General features: G+C 36.5%; 1 protein-coding gene across 1 annotated transcript in view; it reads right to left on the bottom strand.

Annotated features, from left to right (window-relative positions):
* Positions 1-427: 427 nt before the first annotated feature.
* Positions 428-17,490, bottom strand: part of gabbr2.S (gamma-aminobutyric acid (GABA) B receptor, 2 S homeolog) — a 338,466-nt gene continuing 321,403 nt past the window's right edge. The window contains exons 17-19 of the mRNA XM_041567636.1: positions 6,005-6,134; positions 3,344-3,461; positions 428-2,308 (exon numbers count right to left, since the gene is read on the bottom strand). Coding sequence (XP_041423570.1) covers positions 2,143-2,308; positions 3,344-3,461; positions 6,005-6,134 — 414 coding nt within the window. The 3' untranslated portion in view covers positions 428-2,142. The remainder of the gene's footprint in view (positions 2,309-3,343; positions 3,462-6,004; positions 6,135-17,490) is intronic.

The following is a 17,490-nucleotide window of genomic DNA, read 5'->3' on the forward strand; positions in this document are numbered from 1 at the left end:
TTTTTCCTAACAGGAGGCATCTATATATTGGCCTACTAAATACTTTTTGTGATATTGTAGTGTATTTGAATAATTTCTGATAACATTTGGGTCTGTATAAATCCTTGTGCCTAGTTCTGTATTTCTCATGTTACTGAGTTTACTGTTTATATATAATAAACAGGAGATCTATTTTACCAAATATGTAATAAAGAGAAGCCGTAAGATAGAGTTACCCAATGGAAGTATTATTATTGGCTTACTGATACATGTTTTGTTTCTTGCATACCACGGGTGACTCATGATCCCTGTCATCTATGTTTATTCATTGTACATGTGCCTGAGCACTGGTTGATCCATTGTGTTTTTGGAAGCAAATTCATACAGAGATTATAGTTCAGCACTACAGCATAAAAAAAAATTAAAATGTTTGTAGGTCATTTTTTTGATAATGTTTATTCACAAACTACCATTTTTACAGGTACTAATTTTAACTTTTCCAAAAATGCAATTTCTGTGACACATAAAAAATGCAGCCCCCATTTTATCTTTCATAGATAGGAATTTTGTCAAAATGAGAAGTATGAAGCATGGTAAATAAACACTGCAATCAATTCATTTGACTGACTTTTGGCTAATTAATGAAATATCATCACTGATCATCGTTTTTTTGTTGGCCAATATAAAAAAGTGGTAGTGGATAGTCATGAAATTTTGGACCAAGCTGTTTGCTTAGAAAACCATAATGGAAACAACGGCCATTAATGTATATATTAAATTTGTATCAGCCCAAACACCCCTTTGATTTATTTATGTTAATTTATTTTAAATATCCCTGTGCTATACAGGTTTTTTTTAAAAACAATTAACATGTGAAAGGGTTTCAGAATGGAAGATGATCTACCCCTGAGATATGCTTTCACATTATGCCAAAATATATTATTAATTTCTTGGCTATGTATCAATTTTATAAGATGTTATTTGCCTGCATTCAGCAAATCTTTTCAGATCTCCATCTCATCTACCATATGTCACAACCTTTATTTACGAAAAATTGCTTTCAAACCCACTTAATTGTTGGAAAATTATACAAAAGTCTCAGGGGTTGGCTAAATGCACAGTAAAAACAATTCAACACGTTTCCGGCTCATAGTTTTATAGCTTCTAATGTGCCTAAAGAACCGGAATCTGTTATAACATTGGTTTTATCATTGCTTTTTTTTTTTATTTTTTTTTTTAGTGTGGCACTGTATAGAACAAATCAAAAATACAATAACTGTGACAAATCATCTTGTGACATTTAAGCTATGTACTAGTTCTCAAACCTGCATTTTGATTAGCTCTGTGCATTTCTTAAAAAAAAAAAAACAATTACAGAGACCTTGGTAAAACATTGTCCCAAATCACAAGCAGTGGAATGGAGCTGTTTCCAAATTCTCTGAAGTGATGTGCTGCAAATTGTTCTGGCTCAGTACAATAAAACCTTGGTTTCCTAGCAGCTCCATGCTGCTTCTGCAACTACAGTGTAAAAACAGTATAGTTCAGTTACAGACATAAAACCTTGGTAATACTGCATGTCTCACTGACACCTGAGGGATCATTTATAGATACCTTTTCTCCACTGTGTATAGTCTTAGATGTGAAACACTAGCAGGATTAATCTGTATGGAATGCGTCGGTCAGATCTGTGCAAACCCATGTACAATTTTCTGCAAATGATTTCTAGCTGTGCCATTTTCTTTTTTCTATTTTTTTTTTAAGATTATCACGTGTGTATAAAGTGTACTAACCATTGTTTATAGCAGCCATATATTTAGATTTGTGACTTGGGTTAAAAAGTTCATCTTCTGTAATTTTCTTTTTGTGCAAGATTATAGGTTCTCTAAGCTTGATCTGATGCTCGTAGAGTTTTGGGAAGAATTCATCATAGTCCTCTGAGTAAAGAAATAAAAACTCCACAGATAAGGCTCCAGGTATGTCTCTGTGCATCTCTCACTTTTCTTGCTCACGCTGATTGATTTTGGACTCTTGGGATGATGTCGCAAGACTTTATTCTCCTCTGTGTTAAGAGCAAATGTTTTGTGTGTAGCAAAGTTTTTGTTTGTGCAGTCTAAACCTTCTTGAGATTACAGGAGCAGTCCAAGAAGCCTGTGTTACCTATTCCTACAGACCAGAGACCATAACTTGGAAAGATGGTTGCACATGTCTATGTCGTGGACTGGCACTAGGACTTACACATGGGCTAGCACAGCTGGCATCCACACCACCAATTGATGGCAAGTAGGCATGATGTAATATGGGTAGTTGTAAGGAGAGCCGTCTCTGTATACTATGGGAAAAAAAAGATTAAATATTAAATTTAACAAAAGAGCCAGAGCTATATATGGTTGCATGTTTACACAATAATTTCCCATAAATTCTAAGATTTTGCAGAATAATTTTGTTTACTATAGTATTTACTATTTATCTAATCAAATGTAATTTAGTTAAGTTAAAAAATCCTAATGGACAGAAATACCTGCCTGTTCGGTGTTTTTGCTGGTGACTAAAAGCAATGGTTCAAACACTGCTTTTTAAACAAAAATTAACTCCATTCCCTTATCCCATCTGTGAAATTTGGTGGTGAGAGTGTTCTGGTTTTAGCCTGGGTGGCTTGCCATCATTCATGGAATGGATGCAATTGTGTATGAACTTTGTTGCAAATCAGGTGCTAAATATTTTTGAAGTCTGCCTGGCATCTCTGAGGTGTTCACCCATGTCATTTTCAGTGTTTGAAGTATGAGTAACATGTGTGCCTGAATCTTTTGGTGCAACTAATATGTGCTGATTGATGCAGGAAACTGAGAGTACCCCTGGAGCTAACTGCCTGGTTAGGAGGTGGTCACTCAATAAAAAACAGAAGGCAGGAAGGACTAAGTAGTGCCAATCGAATATACAGATGCAGCCACTTTGGTTTGTCTGTTTGACACAGAATAACTAAACACAGATATCCCATTTATCTCATTTAACACAGAAAACTGTGTCACAACATCCCATCTAATTAAAGCATTCACCATTGTGAACAATGGTGCTTTGGTATGCTAATGAAAAGGTTAAATGCATTAAATGAGTTAAGATAACTTTAGATAACACAGTTTCTTCAATTAACTCTGAGTCATGACGCATTTAACTCACAAATCCAAGTGGCTTCATCTGTATAGGGAAGTGCAAGGTGCACACTTTGAAGAATGTACCTTTAGTGAAATTGGTTTTATGCGCAACTAACAAGTTAAAAAACACACAGCAATATTCCTTAACCTACAAACTTCAACTATGTTTCTTAGTCAAACCCATTTTTGTATTCTCTGTTAATACTGATACTTACTGCTCTGGAGAATTGATGTCTTCTATAGGATCTTTATTGGTTTTAGAAGCTTCTATTGTGTTCCATTGTGTAGGCGCTTTTTGATCATGGTGGTTTTTTAAAACCGTCTTTTCACCATCTGTAAACAACAAGAAATGAGTTTCACACTCACAAATGCACCGCAAAGTAACAAGTAATGTGTTTCTCTTATATTTCTGAAGACAATACCAGCCTTCCTATGTCACTGTAAGTTTCTCTCTTCTAGAGTAGGACACAGATAAGAGGGGGAAGTTCTTGAGGAAAGATTAATCTATAATAAATTGTGCTGACAATAGAGAAGACAGTAGAGAGTTGTGTATCAAACATAGCTGAAAAGGCTCTTTTGGGGTAATGTACTGCAATGTAAAAGTCTTAAAACATTTGCACTGTGGTCTCGTAATACTTAGAAAACAATCTGATATTTGCATTTAAAGGCCTACTAATCAATTGGTATGGATTACTAGACCTGGGTGGTATTACTAGACCTGGGTGGGTGACTAATGTACAGTACAAGACTTTAATTCCAACCTTGCCAACTCAAACTAACCACTCGGCTCCTCCCTGTTTATATTTAGGTTGTTAATACAAATCCCTGGCTACTGGTGACAAAATGGAACCTACAGAAGGTTAAATTCGTTCTCAATTCGAGATTATACAGGCTCAGTAGTATATCATACTAGTGGTGTCATATATTATCTACAGTCTAATTTTCTACTTGTGCTTGCCTTAATAGTTTACAACCTCCTGACCAGAGAATAAACAGACCCGAAGTTACTGAATTTGTTCACCATCATTTACTTGTTACACAGTGTTCACTGCAAGCCAAAGTATTGTGGTATACATATGCTGTTATAAAACAAAAGTGTATTGTGTAGGTATTTTAAAACACAATATGGTTAGTTAACTTCCTCTAATTTTATATCTAAGCCTTTAAAGTATGGTCTTCTCTAAAACTAAAGCTAGTGGGCATTGTTACTGCTTCACCAGAGTCAAGAAGTTGCTTAAAGGAGAAATAAACTACCCATTAAGAAAAGCCCCTACCTACAGGATCAGATTTACATAGTGGGCACCCCTAGGCCCGCTGAATTTTCATAATTGGGACCAGAGCAATGGGGATTGGCGCACAGGAATTAAAAAAACTATTGTATCTCCTGCGCATCCCCAATGTGGGTGTGGTTGGGCAGCATGCCGTCCCCTAAAATCCTGGCGCCCTAGGCCTGGGCCTTTGTGGCCTTTCCACAAATCTGGGACTGCCTACCTACTACCCTAGCTAGTCCCCCTCCCTGTTCCCCCCGCATAGTTTGTTACCCCCTGAAAGTGCCCCTAACAGTTTGCTCACATATTGGTGCAGAGTAAGCGCAGCCCTTCTTCGGGTCCTTTCCTTCCTTTTCAGCAATTTCCAGGCAATTTTGATGCATGCGCAGTTGCTACGAACAAGAAGACTACTCCAACTGCGCATGCCCCAATACACACTCCCTTACAGAAGAAGACCGGAGGTCCGGAAGGTGGCACCCATGAGATCTTCTGCACTTACTCTGCACTGATACATGAGCAAACTCTTAGGGGCACTTTCAGGGGTAAAGAACAATGTGGGGGGAAGCAGGGAGTGGGGACTATCTAGGGTAGTAGGTAGGGGCTTTTCTTATTGGGAGGTTTATGTCTTCTTTAACAATGACAGTCATCTTTTAAGGATGTCAAACCACAAAGCAAAAATAGCATTACTAACTATGTAGTAATGGAAACTATGCTGAAGTAGTAAAATGTTACTGAGATTCAATTATTTCAGTAGCTTTCCAATGAGTTAGACAGGCTTATCAATGGCGAGTTAAATATTGATTATTTCTTCACTTATTTTACTCAAATTAAGTTGTTTAGTTTCAAATAAAAAATAAGCTTTGAAAGGTCCTAGGATAAAAGGAATTTTATACCTTTTGGTTGCATCGCTGACTGAAAGCAGATTCATTCTGAAATTAGATTTCAGTTATTATTCTCATTTTACTTTCTTTTCTATTCACAAATATTCGTCTTCTACCACTTGCTACAGTAAGTGAAACCCTAGCAAACAACCACAGTTCAAATTCCAAACTAAAGCTGCAGAAAAAAAAGACCACCAAGAAAATAAAAAGATCAACTGCAAATTAGAACACCACTGCATAAATCATAATAAAAGTTAATTTTAGGATGAATTCTTCTTTCAGCCAACAGCTTTATGCCACATTGGAAAAAACGTAGCTTGCTGTTAAGCAACCCTTTAGGCACAAGTCATTTACCCGCATGTGTTTAATGTGGATTTAAACATATAATGGAGATCAATTGTTTTTCAGCAGCTAAATTTCTTCTGTGAGCAGAGCACATTAAAGGTCACTCAAAAAACTGCATTGGTACTCACTGAAAAGTTTTTTTACTCTCCCCTGTATTGCCACTTGTGTGGGAGGTCAGTCTGATAGTACATCAGCTGCTATCAGCTACAAATGCCAACATATTTTGCTGGCCATGGATATATAACCCAAAAATTATAGGCATAAAAGATAAAACAGCACATCTCCCCACCATCTTTCTAGATTTTAGATGCACATTTGTTCTGTTTTCCATTGCTAATAAATACTGTAGATCAGCATTTTCAACATGTTTATTGGCTGTTACCTTTATTGTCTGTGAAATTTCGAATACTTAGAATATCATTCAGGTCCTGGTAATGGTTCTGTTTGATATATGTTGTTTTTTCAGGTGTATCTTGAAGCTGCATTGTGACCTCTTCAAGGTCTTTGTCCAACTGTAAAATATATCAAAATGTGTTAGATAGACTTTAATATCAATAATCATCAAAGATACCCTATTCTCAGCTTTTCTTTCTGCACACTTTGTTTGTTAAAGTCAGTACATTTAATCAGAAAACGTATGTACATGATGTACAGTCAATAAGGAGACCTAGTTGTTACACCAAGAAATGGCAAAAACTTTCTGAAGAAATCTCCTGCACATCAAGTCCTGTGAAGTTTGAACAGGAGTCTCATCCATTAAATTACTAGGAAGGTTAAAGTCAATAACTAGAATATAAACATCTGTGTGACAATAAGTTATAGATGTGCATTAACTTTGTAATACATATAATGCATTTGAATAGGTAGATCCTAGGAATCAGTCAAAATCATTTCCTTTTCAACATTTGGTCGTATTTAGGTTGTGATACAGTACATTCTCTTTAGAGTTTCTGATTAACTTTCTTGTAAGAAAAATCCAATAAATAATCTAAAAGTATCTTCAACTTTCATAGACCTACATCTATATTTTAATGCTCAAATACAGTTGGGGATTAATTATCTGTTATGAATAATGCATAGTAAGATATAAATTATTACATGTAAGTGCACTTACATGTAGATTTATTTAGTACATGATCAAATTCTAGATCTAATTCTAATTTTCTGAAAAGTCTTATGATTAATATACACATAATTAACTCATCTATGCTACTGTCTTTAAGAAATACACTTTAATACAGCTGAATTGCATCAGTGCAGTGACCCACAGCAACCAATTAATTATCAGCTTTGAAAAGTCTATACTATGTAAAAGGTTATTTTAATACATTTCTGCTCTCAATTACTAACATAGGTGCTGCACCAGTTCAGAGCTCTCAGAATGGTTTTGAAGCCAAAATTATCATTACAACATGCAGTTTGCCAAGTGTACACAAACTTACACAATTTTGCAGATTTTTTGTACAGCACATGTGCTTTTTTTGCCTTTTTTGCCTTTTTTATTGCCATTGTGAATAACATATTTGCTAATGGCATCGTGATATTATCTTCTTCTTTTATTGCTTCCGCATTGTTCTTATTATTTGTTTTTGCCTGTTAAAATTCTATGTGCTATATTATCATTTTGGTGCCTCTGCATGTCACATAGTTTGGTAAATGTATATGTATTGGTTCATCAAACTGTTCAGTTTGTTCAGACCCCTGGCATTCATGTTTAGGATGTTTTATGTCAGTATGTTATGAAATGTAGGGCATATTATTTGTTGCAAGTTCTGAGACAATTTTTAAAAACGCTCTAAGTTTAGCATAGATTTGTAGTTTGGTAGTTTGCAGTAGAAAGACAAACTTGCTTATTTTAGATTCTGCACAATGTATATGAGTTTTGAGGTGATTTTTACATTTTTAAGTCTTGCAATCTTCACATGTTGCTCTGAATGGGCACGTTCAGGAAAAGGCACACTTTTTCAGCACTAAACTAGTAAACGCTCAAGTGGAGTTTCATTCAAGATTGGGTGTGCCCAAAAACATGAGTTATCTTAAATAAGTTTAGAAAAGCTTTGAAAGTTGGTAATAAAAGAGATTGTGCCCAATTTTATTTTCTTCATTCTAGTAATGTCACTAACCCTGGTGGAGCCCTGGTGTTACAAATTCCTCCATCCTCTCCAGATGCAAATTTTCTCAGCAGTGGTGCACATGTGTGAAGAAAGCCACTTCATTTCTGCTCTGGTGGTCTTAGAGAGCGTAGAGCAGTTGCACCCCTGGTAGTTACTGTTTCTTTCTCAAAATATTTGATTTCCTAGCATAAACTTATTGTTAAATGATTAAATGATATATAGTATGCTGATTTTAGCTGTAGTGCTTTGGAAATGCTATAATGTACTGCTGGGAATTTCTGAGCGATATATCTCCATAAAAGTTTACAAATCTTGTATTGGCACATTCAAGAGATATGGTGCTTTCTAAATGAGTTGGATTCTCATGCATAAAATAAATTTTTTCTGGTATCAATCCATCTATCAAGAAAAATATCAATTTTTTTTCCTGCATTTTAGAGCCCTCTTCTGGCACTTAAAGTGTTACTAAATATTACAGATTATTACACAGATAAGCTTATTCACACTCATCAATACACAGAGGCCCATTTATCAAAGGTTGAATTTAGTGATTTTAGAGGTTTTTGAAACCACTTATTTTCCCTAAAACCATGAACTCCATGAAAATTATTTCAGGATCCAAATATAAAAAGCACAAATGGAAAAAAACCGCTGAACAATGTGCTAAAGATATGAATAGCACAAAAATTTTAGTTTTTTGGACAAATACTAGCAAAAAAAATCAGAAAAACCTCTAACAGTCTGAATTGATGATTAAAAATGATCCAATATGATCAGCACAGCTCCCATTGACTTCTATAGGACCTCAACAACTTTTAGGGGCATATTTATTATGTTGTGAAAAAAACAGTGGTATAATAAATTTTACACATTTTTCTTTAGAGTGACTTCCACCGGTAACTCTTTACATCCTTTGTGTGTGATAGAAGTAAATAATCTTCTTATAAAAAAAATAAGGCAAAATCAAAATTGGCATTCCTACTACTTGCTATAAAGCATGTTACTACGTGAATGCACACTACTGTAATCGCATCTAAGGCATACTGGTGCTGTGGATAAGGTATGCTACGCTACTTTTTTTTTTTTCTTTTTGCATCTTGCAATAGTATATTACCCCATAGTGCTTATTTTTATAGTGTGGCCTATTCAGTATTCTGTTATATGGCAGGTTAAAATAACCACCTATAATTAACTCTCACTATAAGCAGAATTCATTATATTGTTCATTTTAGGAAGAAGTTTCTTTCTTATCCATTGGCACATACTTATTACAAAGTACTATTCAATGACAATGGGACGTCATACGTTTAGCATACAATTGCATATTTGTCTTCAATGATTTATGCTAGAGGTATAATCTACAGTGTATAATTATTTATATTGATATATGTATGGGACCCTATGGTTTAACTTTTCGGTAACACTACTGTCACTGTAGCTTAATAGATTCCCAATTCTCCCAAAAATCTCTGAATGCAAAGGGCAATGTGCCACATTATAAATCACAACCATAATCGTGTATATATATATATATATATATATATATATATATATATATATATATATATATATATATATATATATATATATATATATATATATATATATATATATATATATAAGATAATCAGGAAGCCGGCACAGCACGTCAAAAAGTCATCGCTGCCTGGGTGCAATATGCCCAAAAATTAAGTAGAGAAGTGAAGAAGCTCGCACTCACAGGACTTATCAAAATCAAAAATGGTGTTTATTTCAGTAGAAGTAACTAACGTTTCGGCTTGCACTCAAGCCTTTCTCAAAGTGTTTGAGAAAGGCTTGAGTGCAAGCCGAAACGTTAGTTACTTCTACTGAAATAAACACCATTTTTGATTTTGATAAGTCCTGTGAGTGCGAGCTTCTTCACTTCTCTCTCTCTATATATATATATATAGGGAACTCTGTATAAAATTGAGCAAAAATATCTTATAGCATAGTTACAGCTAGAGTCTGTAATAAACCTGCTTTAAAAAGTTGTGCAACAATAATCACACTAACCAACTAGACATTAGTTTGCACCTATTAACCTTATATATATTGCACCTATATACCTTATTATATATTGACATAAAAAGAAAACAAGTGGAGAATGGTTATATAGTGTTTAAAAAATATTATAATATGAGTTAACAAAGGTACAAGTACTAGAAGAAAAAAATTACAGCAAATTTCTTTCTTTATTTTATTTTCTAGCTTGTGGATGCATTTCCCTAAATATTTAAAATAGACATATCCCATGGTCAGGTTCTTTGGGCCAGACAGTAGGTGTCTATTATAAGGATATCAGATTAAAACAAAGTATGTACACAGACTAAGTGAGGATGTAGAGAACCTTACATTGCACCAAAAACATTGATTTTACCTGATTCAGGATTATCTTCTTGTTTTCTTTTAGAACTAGAGACTAGTATATGCAACATACACAAAAATGTAGACCACTGGGCAGTGTGAACTAAACAGTCTCTCTTATTTATTATTTTAATTAAAGAAGCCTTATAGCTGTAATATAAGGGTTCACTGAAATGGAAGCTTCTCATTTCGGACCACAATCTGGAGCATATTTATCAAAAACTGAGAAAGCATGCTAAAAAAATATAATTTTAAAATTAATCATGACTAATAACAATAAATTGTAAGCAAGCACAACCATGACCTTTTCCATGATTCGCCGTGTTTATCTGCAATTCTACAGATATTTTAAAAATGGGTAATCTTGACCTTGTAATATTTTAGGAAATGTTTAAATTATGTATATCCATGCAATTTAGGCTATTATATCAATCACAACTGGTTTAAGATTGCAGACAAACCTCAATTCTCAATGCCAAAGATACATTTTAAAATGCACTACTACACCACAACAGGTTTTAAATCATAGAATTAAATTTTTTTGGAGGACTTCACTTTTGACCACAATTTTTCATAAAGCATTGTAAGGCATGCCCTCTTTCCATGTATAATAAGGTATAAAGCCTTGTTCTTGACCTTTGTTTACTGATTCTCAGTTAATGGCACAATCACCTGATTATGATCTGTTGCCGATGACTGGGTTAGCTTCTACAGAAAATGTTGACACAAATTTGTCATGCTTCCACAGGGAGTATGACCCAAGAACATGCTTAATGCTATGATAGTTTATCCAATTTTTATCATTATTGTTTTCTTATCACCTAGCTACAACACTTTACACGAAGGCAATTGTGCCTAATTGCCTATTTACACATTTTGAAGCGATTACCCAGGTTCGCCACATGTGTTTTACCTGCTATGATTCTAATCAATCCAGATGGAAAGGTATTTTCAGGAGATCTGTTTCCTACATGTAGCACAGATTTCCCTGCAAAAAACAATCCTCTCTGCCATTAAATAATATAAAAAAATAAAATAGAATTCATTTTATTGTGGTCATTGGTCAGTTATGCATTACTGATAACTCCAACTGCCAACATGGTTTAGCTTTTCAACATGGGCACAGTTACTATGGGTCGAATATCGAGGGTTTATTAACCCTCGATATTCGACCATCGAAGTTAAATCCTTCGACTTCGATTCGAACGATCAAATCCTTTGAATCAACGATTCGAAGGATTTTAATCCATCGATTGAACGATGTTCCTTCGATCCCAAATTGGTAGGAAAGCCTATGGGGACCTTCCCCACAGGCTAACATTGGTGCTCAGTAGGTTTTAGGTGGCGAAGTAGGTGGTCAAAGTTTTTTTTTAAAGAGACAGTACTTAATGGTCGAATAGTCCATTAAAATAGTCGAATAGTCAAACGATTTTTAGTTTGATTCGAAGTCGTAGTCGAAGGTCGAAGTAGCCAATTCAATGGTCGAAGTAGCCAATTCGATGGTCGAAGTAGCCAAAAAAATACTTTGAAATTCGAAGTATTTTTTATTCTAATCCTTCACTCGAGCTAAGTAAATGTGCCCCACAGTGTATGCTATTTATTATTTTCTTATACTGTATATTCTTTTATTTTTTACAGGAAATTAATCATTCAGGAAATCTATTAAATATTTGTAACTGTCATCCATTTTTTGATCAGCAAAAAAACTATTATGAATAGTAAAACTATATTGCTGTATTCAAGTAATTATCTTTTAAACAACATTTGTAATAGAGTCAATAAACAGTCCCTTAGACTGATTCACTAATGCTTTTTGACAAAAAATATTCATCTGAAGACACCATAAAAATCAAGTTAACGAGTTCTTTAAAACACAGATATTTAGTAATGATGTCTTAGTACTCGGGAGTTACTTGCATAGGCTGGAAATTCAATTTAAAAGGCTAAAAGTGCATAATGACTTTTGGCCTAGTGCCTTATATTCAGCAAGAATTAGACACCTGCTCCCTACAAAATAATTTACACAATAAAAAATGATGGCAGAGAGAAACAAATTAAGGCATTTCTAAATCTAAAATATTCCAATATTGTTCAGTAATTGCAATTAGTAGTTGAAGAAGCCATTATAGCTATCCTTCTCTATTTATATAGAGAGTTTGAATAGACCCTGCTGACTGCTCATCCTAAATTAAAACCTATCAATTCTATGTAATGTGTAGACTGGCTATATTCACACTGTTGTACACTACAGTTACTGTACACCACAGTGCCAAAGTAACACCATGCCACTGGCAGATATTATAGTAAATTTTGAGTTGGTCGCATTTTGAATGTATTTGTTTGATGAGAACAGCAGTATTTTCTTGCCACCTTGGCTTCTTTAAAGAGGACATGCCTACAAAAGTTCCTTTCCTGATATTCTATCCAATCTGAAACTTGTATATTAAGAGGGGCAGTTTTTGTACAGATATTTTTTTTCATTTTTCATTAATAAACCAGTCTAAATCTGACCCCAAAAAATAGAGGCATATTTTTTTGAGTTTGTCGGAAAATAGAATTTCATTAAAAAAGTCACTAAAACTCATGCAAATTTGTTTCCCATGCCCACTTCTTTTTAAATGATTAACATTGTAAGGAAATTCTTGAGTTAATACTTGAAACGCATGATATGTGAAATGTAGCTTCTTTTACCAATAACATGTCCTTGTGATAATTGTAGCTTCTTTAACAATAACAAGTCTTTGTGATAATTTGAAACAGTGCATTTGTACACAGCTAACTGTCCCCTGAATAAATGACATGAACGTGGGGCCAGATCAGCTGCAGAAAGATTGTAACATTTTACAGTATCTATAAAAGCCAGCTACTTTCTGTATTAGCTGGTCAACCTGCAGCTTACTTCTGTATTGCTTGTCCCCTCGCAGCGAGTATAAAACTTATCACATTCCTCTGAACCCTGAATGGTCATTGGCAGATTTTTCTAACAACTTGGTCCTTCGAGCCGGAAACCAACATCTGTCTTCTCAAACGGGAAACGTGACTGTGGTCACTGCAGAGGGTTAATCCTATTCTCTCTGTGGACTGAACCGAAAGACCTCCGACAGCTGTCGTAAAGAGAGGCCAGTTGCACTCGTTTGGGGGAACAGTGACGGTTTCCAAAGAACACAGCGACCAGGGTCACTGGAATCTGGTAACGTATATGTTTTCTTTTTGTTGTTGTTGTTACTAGTTGTCTACGTAGAGGTCCCATCACTAGACTGTTGATATTAAGGTGTTAAGTGGCGTAATCGCCCGCCTTTGATAAAGAGACAGGGAGTGATAGTGGGTCCAGTCACCTAGACTGTTGCTACGTAAAGGTCCCGTCACTAGACTGTTGATATTAAGGTGTTAAGTGGCATAATCGCCCGCCTTCGATAAAGAGACAGGGAGTGATAGTGGGTCCGGTCACCTAGACTGTTGATATTAAGGTGTTAAGTGGCATAATCGCCCGCCTTTGATAAAGAAACAGAGTGACAAGCGGACAAGTCCATAGTCTGTGTGAGAAGACTACAGGAATAACTAACTCCGTGTGCACGTTAAAGATAAAGAGTACTCCGGGGACCGCTGAATTTGTTGTTTGAAAGTGTGTGAAAGAGAGTGTTTGGGAGTCAAAGAGGGAATGGTCAACCCCTCAGACAGGCCATAAAGGGCGATACACTGACCGGTGAATGTTTTCGGCAAACGGACTACCTTGCTCCTCAAGTTTTACTTGGCCGAGCTCCAAGCTGTGAGGCCATATCCGTGAGTACTGCTTCACCAGGCGTTTGACTCCACAAAATTGTTTGTCAATTGTTTGTCATCTATACCTACTAACCATGGGAAATAAATGCTGTAAAAGTATCAATGATCTAACTGAGGACGCTCAGTTCATGCGTGATCAGAATCCAAATAATATCAGGTTCTTAAAAGGTAGAAAGAGGATTCTAATTTTAACCCTATATTAGACAAGGAACAGTATAGATTGCTTGTTGGAGAGGTACTGACGATAAAAAATGTACATTAAAAGTTACCTATAGGTCATGTTTTTTTTTTTTTCTCTTTGCTGGGAGGTTTGTTTTTGTAAGTAATTATTAGATGAAGTTTCTAAACCTGACTGTTTTGCCAACCTGACTGTTTTGCCAACCTGACTGTTTTGTCAGCCTGTCAGTTAGAGACTCTAATGCTAACGGCCTCCTGCTGCACAAATATGGCAGCCTCCTCATACAGGAGCATTGGGCATCAGACATGTAATGTAAAAGCATTATGCAAATACGTTATTGTGAAGTTATAAGTTTCTTTCCAATGCAATATTATGAGGAATGTAATAGGAGGGAAAATAAAGAAAGGAATGCCAAGAAAGGCAAGGTACAAGATCAACTATATGTCAGGTAATAAGATAATTAAGGGATTGTGGATTGATATTATTGTAAACTGAAGGAAGTCTTTGACACATATAGTGGTGTGCCTATACCAGATCAGGGCATGGTAAATGATAGTCCTTATGAGCTACAACTAAAAAATGCATTCCTATGAGGATGTCTTTGCAGTTTTGTGAGTCAACATATGGTAGACCACTGGGTAGCCAGTTTGCAAGCAGTCCATGAATATGCCAGACATGCTGAAAGACATCTCCAAAAAACAAAAAAAAACGAGGGTTAAACTATGTGTTTTAGTAGAGGAAGATGTGTATGTGGTAAAGCAGGATAGAGGACGAGATAGGCAGAGAGAAGGGGGGGGTTCAGACCCCATTGAGATGACAAGCGAGAAAGGGAAATACTGTAAGTAAAAGACGTAGGAGAAATTAGGTTTTTTCATTGTGAGAAACCGGGGCATTTTCCTAGAGAATGCCGAGCAGAATTGAGCAATGGGGATGACAGGAGCCCCCTTGGGGAGGCATGACTATCTGAGAGTATACATTCCCCTATAAATAACTGAGGATAATTCTTAATATAGAAGACATAGAATGTAGTCTCTTATGTAAGTCGAAACCCCAACTCACACTTGAAGTTGGGGGAAAATCCATTACCTTCCTATGTGACACTGGGGCATGTAGATTCCTTATACACCCCCCTGATGTGCCAACTATCCAAAGAACTGAGGAATTTACTTTTCTAAGAATAGCAGGGGGACAATTAGATAAAGTATACTTGTCCCCACTATTAGCCGTAACTGACCCTGACATTCAACAGACTATTCTTAATCAGTTCATTCTCTCTTCCCATTGTCCATTCAACTTACTGGGAAGGGAGATGTTGGTGAGATCAGGAAAGTGCCTTATAACCACCCGGATGGTTAATTGCCTTTGGCGACCATCCGCTTAATAGAATAGCAGCCAACCCGAATCAAATACCAATCAAACCTCTTACACAATCACAAAAGATGAGGAAGCTAGAAAGCTAGAGGGAGAGATAAAGCTGCTAGCAAAGGAGTTAAGTCAGAAAATAGTGAACAGTGAGAAACAACACCAAAAGGAAAAACACCTTAGAGACAATTTATCTTTCAGTGCTGAAAATAGCAGCTCTGATACTGAGGAACAAGCAGTTCCCAGCCCCCCAGCCAAGTTCTACCCCGCCTGTAAATACAAACTAGAGAAGAGGGGTAGAAGTGGGGGCTGCTGCTTCAACACGTCACATTACACACACAGAGTACATTCCATGGGCAGCATCAGATCTTAGAAGGATTTTTCAAGGCGTTCCACATCCCTGCACCAATCCACACAAATTTGTACAGGAACTCATGTTTGTCCAACCCTAATTGGACTGATGTTAGTTGTACTCAAACATGTGTGTGGTCCAGGGGCTTACCAACATTTGTTGGTCAAAATGAATTGGGACACTAATCATGCTGACCCAGCCCAAGTAGGGTTCCGCTTACGTGCTCTGGAAGGTACCAAAGGCACCATTTTTCCAGAAGTTTATTGGGAAACAGTTTTCAAATTTAACCATGATGCTCAAGAGTCTGTTGTCCAGTATGCAACCAGATTTAAAGAGAGGGTCAATGCCTGTGGTGGACCTGCTGTCCTAACAGATGAAGAAAACCTGATGGGAGTTGTTGCATGGTTTAGGACCTACAAGCAGTAAATCAGGCCGTTTTCCAAGATCTCATTAGGAAATGCCAAAGCTGATGCGGCTGCTAAAGCACATTCACATTCAAGCTTTAACTGCATCACCAGACACAAACTTTTTAGATCAAGGGTTACTCAAAGACATGCAAAATAATGTCAGTGAAGCAGAATGCCACAAATGGGTTTCTAAAGGGGCCCAACTTAAACAGGGCATATATTATTGCCCAAAAAGGAAAACCAATCCTTCCTAATACACTCTTTCACTATGTTGCCATTTTGAGTCATGGGCAAAGCCATGTCTCAACAGGAGGAATGGTAAATAACATACTCATTTTAGATTTTAGATCTGCATAGATTTTATCAAACTCAATAGATGGGAGAACAAGAAATGTTGCCTTGTAATTATAAATGCCTTTTTCAGATCATCGAGGAAGAGGCAGACCAAAGTTTGGCGGAACATGTGCAGAATATTAAATAAACAAGAGCTTACTCCAAATTCTCTTCCAGATACCGGAGAGCCCATCCCAATAGAACTTGTGAAGCCTGGAGGCTACATGTGGGTAAAGGTAATAAAAATGAAGAATTGGTCGACTCCATTGTGGGAAGGGCCTTATCAGGTGAAATCGCAGAAAGAGTGTCCTGGGTACACTCCAGTCATTGTAAACTAGTAAAAGAACTAGGGCAAGTAGCTAGGGAACCCAAATAGTCCTTTAGATACAGTCTGACTACAAAGGGGGTTCTCTCCACTAGGGAGGGGGTCGTCTCAACGTCAGTGAAGAACCATGGGACTATTTGGGAGCAGCAGCAGAAGTAGGGAAAGAGTAGAACAATATGATACCTGGACACCATTCTCAAGGTGGGGTTGTGCAGGCATGTTAGAACTAATAATGTTTTTCATCTTATTCCCTTGGCTTTTCTTCCCCTTATAACATAATGCCACCAACCACAATAATACACCCAAGAAATAGGACTCCCCAGAGTGTAGGTACAACAGGCAGACAGGATTGGGGACTACCTCCCAAGGATTATTCATATCCACCGTGGAGCAAACCTCTAGACATTACCATTATCGAAAGAACCACTACCACAGTTGAATTTGATGCCAGTGAATTCAGAGTGATTCCTTAGAGACTGCTAGGTCCTTTGCCTGGGAAAATAAGTATATGTGCATCATTGTACCCCCCAACCCCCGGACTAAAGCCCTGCCCAGATTGGTCCACAGTCTGGTGGAGTACAGATCCACAAGGGTGGGAGATAGCACCATGGGTAGGAGACTTAAAGAAATTC

This window comes from Xenopus laevis, chromosome 6S (assembly GCF_017654675.1).
Source record: "Xenopus laevis strain J_2021 chromosome 6S, Xenopus_laevis_v10.1, whole genome shotgun sequence".
NCBI lineage: Eukaryota > Metazoa > Chordata > Amphibia > Anura > Pipidae > Xenopus > Xenopus laevis.